The sequence below is a fragment of the Ctenopharyngodon idella genome, chromosome 17, assembly GCF_019924925.1.
Source record: "Ctenopharyngodon idella isolate HZGC_01 chromosome 17, HZGC01, whole genome shotgun sequence".
NCBI lineage: Eukaryota > Metazoa > Chordata > Actinopteri > Cypriniformes > Xenocyprididae > Ctenopharyngodon > Ctenopharyngodon idella.
Genome location: NC_067236.1, coordinates 28244782 through 28256659, shown reverse-complemented (window position 1 = coordinate 28256659; position 11878 = coordinate 28244782). Strand labels below are relative to the sequence as shown.

Genomic DNA, 11878 nt, shown 5'->3' with positions numbered 1-11878 from the left:
ACAGGGATGGTTATCAAGTCCTTCAGATTGACAATGACCCTTTGGAACAATAAAGTAGTTTAATAAAATGATCAATTCCACATACCATTTGTATAATTTGCATTCAAGGGTTAGTTCACCCTAAAATTAAAATTATCCCACGATTTACTCACTCTCAAGCCATCCTAGGTGTATATGACGAACACAATCAGAGTTATATTAAAATATATCCTGGATCTTCGAAGCTTTATAATGGTAGTGAATGGGGGGGCATGAGATTTTAAAGCCCAAAAATGTGCAAAACGAGAATTTTTAAAGAGAAATGTCGGAGGATTTCGATATAAGAGGAGCTTTAGTTTGTTGTCCAGTCCTATTTATTTTCAACCATGAGAGGCGTCTAAGCTTACGATACTCCTACATCCTACGTCGTATCAGAGATTACTCTTTCGCCATAAATTAATGCTTACAGCCGTCTGTCGGAAGCAAGTTATTATAGTTAACAAAGTTTTAAATATGGATTTTTTTTTTACAAAAACCCATCGCTTTGCTTAAGGAGGACTTTATTAACCCCCTGGAGCTGTATAGATTACTTTTAAGATGGATGGTTGCACTTTTTTGGGCTTCAAAATCTCACGCCCCCCATTCACTACCATTATAAAGCTTGGAAGATCCAGGATATATTTTATTATATCTCCGATTGTGTTCATCTGAAAGAAGATAATCAAATACACCTAGAATGGCTTGAGGGTGAATAAGTCATAGGAAAATGTTCATTTTTGGGTGAACTATCCCTTTAAAATATGCATCATGTAATTTAATTTGCATGATCAAATAAAATATTTGAATCATTATCAGTTACATAATCGATTTCCACGTTTAAAAGTAGAGACAAAGTAGTTCAACCAAAAAAAATGAAAAGAAAATGAAGATTCTGTCATAATTTATTCACTCTAATGTAATTCCAAATTCCTTAACATAATATTTAGGGCCCGAGCACGGATGGTGAGAGCCCGGGTGCAGGGCTCTTTCATCGCTTTAATTTTAGTTCTTTTCCGTACAACAAAATGAGCTCCAAAAATGACAAAAAGCATGTTGTATGAACTTATTTTTTTGGAGCTTGACAGCCCCAAGATCCCAAATGTATTTTTGTTATATGGCAAAGAGCAAAAATTTCCTGGTGGACTTCCTTTGAGTTCAATGGAAGAAACTGGAAAAACATGTGTGGCTTATCTGTACAGTCAATAAACTGACAAAGATGGAAAAAAATTATATAATTCTCAAGTACTCACTTAAGGCAGAGGTGGCAGGTTTTCTTAGGAGCGATTATAGGGGTAAACTGAACCGAGGGTAAACTGAAACTAGTTAGACAAACAGTGGAGCAAAACAGCTGGTTGGAGCCTTTTCGCTGGAACGCCGTTTGACCCTTCTGGAGGACTTTAGAACATCCCGAGCAGCAGATCCTCACTGTGGGTGGGGGAGCGTGGACCTGGGGCGGCTGGGGCTGCAGGTGGGTTTGCGGCATAATCGGTGGCTGCATTCGGCCGTGGGTCTGGATTTGAGGATGCATCTGGGCCTTTGGCTGCAGTCGGAGTTGAAGCTGAGTTTGGGTTTGGGCTGGCATAAGTATAGTGGTCCCTCTGAGTGAAGCAGTGTTCTGGGACATTACTGAGAACGAAGAAGGCTGGGAGTGTGCCACAGACGCTGCATGAAAACAAACAGCAAATGAGCTAAAAGATGTGGACCATTCTTGTTCTTATTTAATGAAAAGGCCATATTCTACACTGTTTTAGCATTATATTTTTCCCTGCAGTGCACTTGTAACATCATTTGCTTAAAATGTTAGTCAAAGCTTCTTGCACCAGAAGAGGTTTTAGGAACCTTAGATTGCCATTTTTAGATTTGTAAATGATCTCTTATGACTGCCAACCTTATCAAAGATCAAGAGAAATTCATGAACTGAATTTTGATCATTAAATTCCTAAGGATCGTATCATTAGACTAATTTCGCAATCCTTATTATTCTCCCTAGGATGATGATCTCTGATACTTCTGTAACAAAAGTTAATAAGTTCGATTATTTTTTTGCGAATCAGTTCAAACGGTCAGATTCAATTAGTCAATTCAAAACTTATTTTTATGCATTGAAACATTTTAGAAACAAATGTGTAAACAACTGTTCAAAAGTCTGGTGTTTGTAAGATTTTTCAGTGTCTTTGAAATAAGTCTCTTATGCCCACCAAGGGGCATAAGGCAAATCTAAAATACAATTAAAAGTATAATAGTGTGATGCAAAGCTGAATTTTCAGCATCATTACTCCATTCTTCAGTGTCACATGATCCTTCAGAAATCATTCTGATAGGCTGATTTGCTGCTCAAGAAACATTTCTTTATAGAGTACCTCAGGGATGATGTGTTTTTGTAGGAAAACCCAGAAGCGAGTTAGCATTTTAGGATTTCTGGTTCCATCGCCCCGAAATCAATGGGTTTTTGCTAAATCGCCTGAAATAAGGTCTGTGGTTAATAAAGCCTCTAAATATTTTCAAGTTTTGATCTATGACATAAAACACACCAGTTATAACCCGCTTGTGATGCTAAAAGGGACTACTTCCTTTGGCGGGGACTTTAGACGTCATCATGACAAACAGGACATTTGGACAGCATTTCTCACGAAAAAGGGGGTAAGTATTCATACACAGCGCAGATCATTATCAGCGAGCATGTTTTTAAATGAAGTTGTTTTCTAAATAAAGTTTGAGGAAGCTTGGTGGTGGTGACGTTGATCCGCGACCATGGTGTGCTATAGTCCGTTTATAGCCTACTGTTAGATTTTATTTAGGCTTCAAAATGTATAAATGTTGTGTTAACTTGTAAAGATTATCTTGATAGACAAAACGTGTAAGTGTCATAACCCTTTGTTAAACACAGAGCTTATTTTTTGCGATTTTCCAAAAGTCTCTGGGAAAAATGCATTTGCTTTCGACCGAGGGATCCCGTGCGCCGCTAACTTCCAGGTTGACCTACAAAAACACGTCATCCCTGAGATACTCTATATCATTAATGTTGAAAACAGTTGTGCTGCTTAATATTTTTTTTTTTAGGAACTGTTATACATTTTTTTTTTTAGGATTCTTTGATGACTAGAAAGTTCAAACAAACCACATTTATTTGAAATAAAAATCTCTTGTATTATAAATGTCTTTACTGTCACTTTATCAATTTTATGCATCTTTGCTGAATAAACATTCATTTTCTAAAAAAAAAGCCTTACTGACCCCAAACCTTTAAACAGTAGTTTAGTAAATATTAATGATTATTACATGACTTATGACATTTTTTACTGTCTTGAAAGTTGTTGTTTTTTTATTACCAAGTCCATCTCATCTGGCATGTTATCAGATTTATTAATAATTGATATTAAATAAAGTTTTTGAAATAAAGTTTTTGTCGGTCTCCAGATTATGAAATACCTGCTAACAGAGCGTTGTTTTGATCTATGCGTTTACACAGAACATCTCTCGCGGAGATAATTCATTTCCATAGAGCTGTCATTTTTTAGATGTTTAATATCTAAATAAATGCTATATAGTAGAAGTTAATATAATTTAAGTAGTTTTAAACAAGTGGATCTTGTTAAGTTTAATACGGTGGCCAAGATGAAGCATCGCCTCAGCCCAGTAAGTGAGTTAACGGCACTATGAACGCAAATTCACGAGACTAAGAGTATAGACAACACAGAGAGAGAATTAAATTCAGCGATTTTATTTCCAACATGCACTAATTCATGGCTGTTTTATTAAATTCATATAAAAAGTTACGTCTTTTTTCTATTGGGACATGACCTGACATAGCACGTGACTCTGTGAGTTTGTCTCTATTTTTTAGCGCCAAGTTGAAACTACATAAGAATTTATCCAACATATCTTATTTGTATATATCACATTTTTGCATTAATGGCCGTTATTTTAAATAAAGTTAATTAACCAAGTGATGCAAATTATTTTACCTTTGAACACCATTGTTGACTCATCTCCCCTCAGACGCTGTGCTTTAATGGCGGTCTTGCGCGCAATTCGCAAAACGGCCAAACGGCCATTTATCGATGACTCCGACATTACAAAACCGACACCCGATTATGGGAAAATGCTTAAATATCGGGAAAACGATATAGCGGTAGATCCCTAGTTTTTACTAAAAATTCTGCTTTAAATATTAATCTATTTTCATAAATGGCTGTTTGGTGGAATTATGTTTCTCTAAATGGAAAAAAGCTATTTCGAAGCAAATACATAAATATTAAGATCTATATTATTAACATTTGTCAAATTACAGCAGTTATTTTTTTTAATCAACAGTAAAGCCGATGACAAACAGTGACGTCCTGCACGGACAAAACAACAACAACTTTGTGCTCTCACCCGAAACTGCATCATTGCTGTTTCCACTGACAGAGAAAACAGAGCTAATCCTCAATTCATCAGATGCAGAGGAGGCCTGAAATGAGTCACAAGCCATTTAGTACATTTGACATGTTTTTACAACAGACTGAACAGCACCGCTGCACAGAACAAGACCAAATCTTACCTCATTTTCATTATTTTCAGAACCGTCAAGCTCCTGTTTAATACGGCTAACGTCGGACTGGGGCATTAATGCTTTATCATAGTCTTCATCAATAGGCTCATCCTTAATTCTTATTACAGGTGAGTAATTTGTTTCTCTATCTGTGGATTCTGTAGGAATCTCTGGCTGTAACTGGGAATAAAAGGCACTATTATCAAACAGCACAGTCCCATTTAACACTAAAACAACACCAACAAGCAGACAAAATTGTGGAGAAAAAAAAACAATGCTTCACCTTCAACCACATGCATTCAGCGGCCACTTCATTAGGTGCACCTCTACATCAATCAAATATAATAATAATATAAAATATAATATAATCACCTTCAGCACCTTGCTGAATCATGTCGTGAAGAATTTAGGATGTTTTGGGAGCAAAAGTGGGTCTTTTAAAGTATTATATAACTAATAAAGTGGCCACAGAGTGCATGTTTCTATTAACACCCAATATCTGTCAGTTTTTCACTTAAACTTACGATGGCATCACTTCGCGATGACTCAATCCTAAGCTCCGACTGTACGTCTTGGATATCTGACACAGGAGGACAAAAGTAGCACTTTGACATATTTGCAGTTCCATAATTTTCTTAACAAGTCATCCAGCTCATCATAAAACCACTGTACTTATACCAGAGTAAATTATTCTGGAAGAAGTAGCAGAATTACGGAAAGTATATTGTATAAAGCATAATTTCATATTGTTTTACCTATAATAGTGTCTGATGAGGGGGTAACAGGGGTGTCTTCAGAAACCTTCGCTCTCTCCACATCCATTTCTGAGGTTCCATTGGTAGAGGAGCTATTCTCTTCTGTAGTCAGAGAGGAGCCCAATTTTTTTAAAAGTCCAGAATAGTTCACCTACATTCTGATTTATAATTCATCCACATTTAAATGATGAATGATTTACTGCATAAATATTAAAAACAAACCATCTCATTCACTAATAATTGCATAGATTCGTATTTGTACGCACACTTGCACAGGACAACTTTTCACCAAAAAATTCCATACGCACATGAATTTGTTCTTAACCTCACTCTAATGTTAATGAATTTGGAGTATTCTAAATGAGCGACCACATGCTCAACGTTAGTCATTTGCATAAAACATGGCGACAACATGTACATGCTGGTTTCAGTTGTTCCTATCTTTTTTGCGCCAAATTTAGAATAGATTTTTAGTTATTGGTGAATCATTTGTTTGTAGACAGATTTCACTCACAAATTTGTGCATTAGTAAATGAGACCCAATATCACTGCAGAAACTATTTAGCCTATGACATCTTGCTTAGTAAATGATTTAAAAATGTCAAACTCACCTGCATCAGCACCACTAGTTGGCACTCCATCTTGACTTTCATTTTTATCATTGCTGTTCCCATCCAACTGAGAGAAAGCTTTCTGAGCGAAGCTGCTGTCTATTTCCCAATCATCTTCATCTGTTCCAAAGACTGGAAGTCCATCAAGCTCATCATCCACTGGCAGACCACTGCTGCTCTCACCCTGATCAGCAGAGGTTTTAACCTCAAGCTCTTCAGGAGATAGAAAAGACAAATAAGATGTAATATATCAGCATGAGAGAGGAAACGTGGGGTAAACTGCGGTAAAATTAAGGGTGTTTGGATTCATACCTGATGACTGGTCCATCTGGCCCAGATCTGCTGGCAGAGAGCTGACTTTCTAGAGTTCGAAAGACATAGAAAGAGCGAAACTTTTAGTTTTACATATTGAATAAAGCAAATGAAACTTAAGACAGAAAAGGGAGACAGTTGACATACAACATGAACTTTTTTCATTGTGACTGCAGCATGAAATTAACATACTCATGCAGAAAAATGCAGACTTTAATTCAAATTTATTTACAAAACATATGTTATAGAATAGTAATTAAAGGCATGTTACACTGGCATAATAAAGAGAAAAAGACGTGTCAACATTACAAATCAACTGCAATCATAAATGAAAATGAATGAAATGAATACAAAAGCAAAATGAAAGTTAATTCAGAAGTTGATTAAGACTAAATAAGGAAATAAATATAAGTAAAATTTAATTTTAAAAAATTAAAAAAAATGTCAGGACACATTTGTACAGAATTAAATGTTAAGAACATTTAAATGTGAATAAACTGTTTTTGGTTGTTTTATACATGTAACTGTAAAATGTAACAGCTGCATTTATGTTAAACTTCCATTTATTTCAATAAACATCTGACAAAAAAAAAAAAAAAAAAAAAAAAAAAAAGTGCACAAATAAATAAACAAAATTAGAGCTGGCAACAAACAAGTAAAATGTGTGTGAGTCTGGATGAGCAATAGACAAAGAATCTCCAGCCACCATTCAGAACATGTAGAGATGAAAAGATTGTTAACATGTAAGCATCACATTAATTCACATACTATGCACTCACATAAATTAATGCTTTTCCTTCTCCAACTTCTTTCTTTTTGTACAATAGCCTCTGACTAAGAATTTTAACTTTGTCATCTTCAACTCTTTCCTCCATTTACCTCATAAATGCTGATGTTAAATATATATCCATCAAATTTCACATTTACAAAAGCTCAAGCATTAAAATTTCCAGGCTTTTCATTTTCTGAAATGATCCTGGTAAACACGAAAGAGAGTTTCCACTGACTTCCACCAAATGATGACCACATTACAACATAACTTGCCAACAAATAAACAGACACTTTAGAAACATTCAGTGTAATTTAATTTTTGTCATAAATTACTCATCCTCATGTCGTTCCACACCCGCAAGACCTTCGTTCATCTTCAGAACACAAATGAAGATCTTTTTGATAAAATCCGATAGCTCAGTGAGGCCTCTATTGCCAGCAAGTTAATTAACACTTTCAGGTCCCCAGAAAGGTACTAAAGACTTATTTGAAACAGTTCATGTGACTACAGTGGTTCAACCTTAACGTTATTAAGAATACTTTTTGTGCGCCAAAAAAACAAAACAAAATAACGACTTTAGTGATGGCCGATTTCAAAACACTGCTTCAAATCTTTTGTTTTCGAATCAATGGTTAGATGTAAATTAGAGGTAAATTAACTTGCTGGCAAAAGAAGCCTCACTGAGTCATCAAAAATATCTTAATTTGTGTTCTGAAGATGAACGAAGGTCTTACGGGTCTGGAACGGCATGAGGGTGAGTAATTAATGACAGAATTTTCATTTTTGGGTGAACTAACCCTTTAACTCTATGTCTTGATATCTTTGTTTAACTTTTGGTCGTATTACAGGAAAATGTACACAAACTACTTCAAACAGCAATTTCAAGACAACTGCAATGAATAATAATAATAATAATAAAAATCCATAAAAATATGTAGGGCCAAATTACTCAAAAATCAAACAATTTAAAAAAATAAAAAAATTAAATCATAAATACATACTTAATAATTTTATTAAGCCTATTAAATTTAAACGGTGACAGCCACTATTGTTGAAAACTATATGTATTAAAAATCAGATTATGATATCAGATTATGATAAAACTGAACCAAAAGTAATGCTAAAATAACAACACATTTATTAATTTGTTTTGTAATTTAATCTTGTTTGTTTTTATGAACAATTTATTTATGCAATTCAAAATTCATTTAAATATTTATATATTGGTTCAATTTTGAATAATTTGGCCCTCATAAAAAGTATGCATTTTATTGTCAAATGTAGAATAGATTGTAATACATTGTCTTACAAAAAAAGCTACAAGTTATGTCATATACTTCCCAGCTATTTAAAACAAAATCCATCTCAATAAACAAGTATACAATAAGCTTCAAAACTGGAAATTAAACATGAACGTCAACAAACAAACACGAAAGAGCTTTTTACTGGATGAAGTGCAGGATGAATCATCATTAAATCATTAAAAATGTGTTAGCTGCTAGATTTGAATTTTGTTAACTTGAAGGACAACTGACAGGCCTTTTTGTTATTTTATCAGCAAAGATAATGTGACGGGACACAGGAAAGAATGTATGTGATGGAGTACAACCAGTGCCAGTCCACCGTTCAAACCTTTCTTTGCATAATGCGTCCTATTCATATTTGGTTCTATATTTGGGCCTAGTTGATTCATTCCCATGTAATATGAAAACCAGAGAGATTCAAATGAATCTGACAGCAATCTTGCACTCTCAGCCTCACGTTCACACTTAGCTCTCTGTGACATTACGTGGGTTTACTGCTGGATCCGAAAATACACCGTAGTCAATATTTAGCAGAGCAAAGCAGCTTGAAAATGTCAAGAATACTCTACTGAGAATGTTGTTTAAAATGGAAGTCAAAGTGATCAAAGTAATAATTATTTCACCAGTTCATAAATGAAGCTGTCCATTACAAAGTCAAGTTTTATTATGTTTATGACAACGGAAATGTATGGAAACTTGTTTTGGCCTCGGAATAAGGAATAAAAAATAAAAAAGGAGCGACTTTTTCTCTTACAAAGACTTTTTTTTCCACAATTGCGAGTTTGTCACAATTCTGACTTGCTATTCCGAGTTTATATAGCACAATTCTGAGAAAAACGTGTTACAAACTCGGAATTGTGAGAAATAAAGTCAGCACTGCAAGATATAACTTGCAATTCTGAGGGAAAAAAAGTCAGAATTGTGAGATATCAACTCATAACTGGTAGAAAAAAAAAATCCTAAATTGGAATTGTAAGATAAAAAGTCACAATTACCTGTTTTTCATGGCAAAAACAAGCTTCCATAGGAATGGGTATGTAATATACCTGTAAATAATAAAACACGCATGTAAAACAGGAAAAGTAATGCTAATATGTACAGTAAATGAGCAGTCGTTGACTGGTTAAAGTCAACATTAAATTTCCGAGTGTTCGCAAGACATTTTTATTCCATAATGTAACGCAGAACCATTTACTGAGGGAAAAATGTAGGTCAATGTAAATTAATCACAGGAATCAGGCCTTGTTTATGGTGAAAATAGCAAATGAGACATGAAAGCTGAAGTGTCAAATCTGTTGTTATTTGCCCATTGTTGTCGTAACTTATTACATTAACCAGCATTAATGATGTCTCGTGCTCACTGAAGTATAAGCGCGAGACATCACTTCCGTCATCAGAACGCTTTCAGACCTCACCAACCGGATGCACAAGGCAGTTGGACATAGTGGTGTTTTAGAGGTAAAAAATGACAAATACAGTTCGGTTTCTCGCACAAACCGATCGTTTCGTGTCTTAGGACATCAGTGTGTCAACACGAGCCACAGGGTTTAATTTGGATTTGTCTGTGCATGTTTTTTTTACTCTTATAGATGGAGTTCCCATTGACAAGCGTTATATGACTGACAGACCACAACGGTTGGAGTTAAAAATCATCATTTGTGTTCTACTGAAGAAACAAAGTCACCTATATCTTGGATGCCCTGGGGGTAAGCAGATAAACATCAAATTTTCATTTTTGGGTGAACTATCCCTTTAAGTATCGACAGCATTTCAGACGGTTGCATTACATAAAACAGTAGACAAAACAGCTGTTTGTCCATTGGTTAACATCATTTCTCCACCCACTCTGCATTACAAACATGTATTAGGTTAGTAAATTTTTATTTAAAATAGCTCAATTCTCAAATGAGTTAGCTTTACAACACATTTCTCTTTTTAAAGTCACCATGAAATCAAAATGGACAATTCCTATTTTCTTTCCTACAGTAAATAGTTATTTATTCATGCACATCATTATTATTTTTTTTTTTTCATGTGCCCTTGTAATGTTTCATCAAAATAACTTCCACTCCCACTCGCAATGACATCTCTTCTCTGATGATGCGTTTACTGATGTGAGGGCGGGACAACCCATCACTCACATGACATCAGCGGTTTCAATCAGATATACGTCACAATAGGGAATAAAAGACTTCGCAACTTCCATTTCATGGCGACTTTAACTAAGACAAAAAAAAAAAAAGAATGGAAAAATACTTCCGGAACCAAGGCCGTTGAAAAAGAGGGCGGGACAATTTTTTTTCCATTTTCAATAATCCGTTACACTCAGATATATGACACAGTTTGGAAGAAAAATCTCTCTACTACCGTTTCATTAATATTTTTTAATATGTTATCCATATGATGGGGACATGAACATGTACTGCATAGTAGGAAGGACCTATTTGACACTAATATCGATATTTACTCTTTTTTATCATTCTAATTTTAGCAGTTAAATTGTGATTGATTGGAATTATACATACGGTAGCGAATCCTATAGAGGCAAAAGTTTTGGAGGCAAAATTCTTCAGCGACAGGGGCCAGGGCTAACGCAGCCAATTACGTATTTCCGGTTCCCTCGCTGAGAGTGCGCGTGACGTCAGAGTACTGAGGGCGCAGGTCTGCAGCTAGACCACATACACACCTGAAAATAAACTATAATGAACCTCATTGGTGTATATTCACACTCATTTCAGTACTAGTGTCACCAGCATTGCCATGGAAGCCAACCCAAACATGCACACGACTCCTTGCATGCATCTCCATTGAGAGATGCCTGCTGCAGACCCCCTGCATGCATTGCATTATACCGCCATGTTAATAATGCAACCCAATATCTTTTATAACAGTGATTTCATAGCCTCACGAGCGCTTATTAATGGTTTACTATAAAATTTGAGCATAAAACTACTGATCATCAGCATCGTACTCACAGACCTGCGTTATGCCTTCGCATGCGTGCTAGCAGGCTACATATGAGAGGGAACAGAGAGGAAATGATGCTTTAAATTGAAAGAGAGGTTTGTGTTTAATTACATACTTACGAAGAGATAAAGATCAGCTGTCAAACGGGGACTTTCATGCGTTCTCCTGGTGTTTTAAACGTCTTCACTTTAGTATTGTACGTACAAAGCCTTTCGCCAAAGAAACAACGCGAATCGAGCTCCTGCTGCTTCCCAACAAGCTCAATATGTTCTGCTGCACCCAAGTGGCCAGGAGGGAAACTGCAGGGCCAGTAGCACATAAACTGTTCCAAATGGGGAAAAATGATTCAAGTGCAATAATAATTTAAATAGCAATTATTTAATTCAATTTATACGATTATATGTTATATTATAATGGAACAAAGACTTTTATTTTGTTATAAAGCTGCCATGCATTAAGCAATAAAGCAAGTGTTTATATCAGGATAGAATAAAATAGTTTTATATTCGCGATTGTTTGAATATATTGTGACGTTTTACGATATTCCCATTTCTGGTGTCAAGAACAAACGCCTCTCATTTACTCACTGTGATATACCTATTAAT

General features: G+C 35.3%; 1 protein-coding gene across 4 annotated transcripts in view; it reads right to left on the bottom strand.

Moving 5' to 3' along the window:
* The window catches only part of si:ch211-266o15.1 (zinc finger MYM-type protein 4), a 31336-nt gene extending 19778 nt beyond the window's left edge, over nt 1-11558 (bottom strand). The window contains exons 1-10 of one of the 4 annotated variants that reach the window (XM_051868338.1): nt 11393-11540; nt 10832-10992; nt 6231-6279; nt 5919-6131; nt 5308-5409; nt 5077-5132; nt 4562-4732; nt 4396-4471; nt 1269-1680; nt 1-39 (exon numbers count right to left, since the gene is read on the bottom strand). The exon at nt 1-39 is cut by the window's left edge and continues 124 nt beyond it. In XM_051868338.1, the coding sequence (XP_051724298.1) occupies nt 1-39; nt 1269-1680; nt 4396-4471; nt 4562-4732; nt 5077-5132; nt 5308-5409; nt 5919-6131; nt 6231-6246 (1085 nt within the window). In that variant the 5' untranslated portion in view covers nt 6247-6279; nt 10832-10992; nt 11393-11540. Of the gene's footprint in view, nt 40-1268; nt 1681-4395; nt 4472-4561; nt 4733-5076; nt 5133-5307; nt 5410-5918; nt 6132-6230; nt 6280-9301; nt 9353-10831; nt 10993-11388 lie in introns of all 4 variants that reach the window. The other 3 variants (XM_051868335.1, XM_051868336.1, XM_051868337.1) reach the window with 3 other exon arrangements.
* Between the last annotated feature and the right edge of the window lie 320 nt (nt 11559-11878).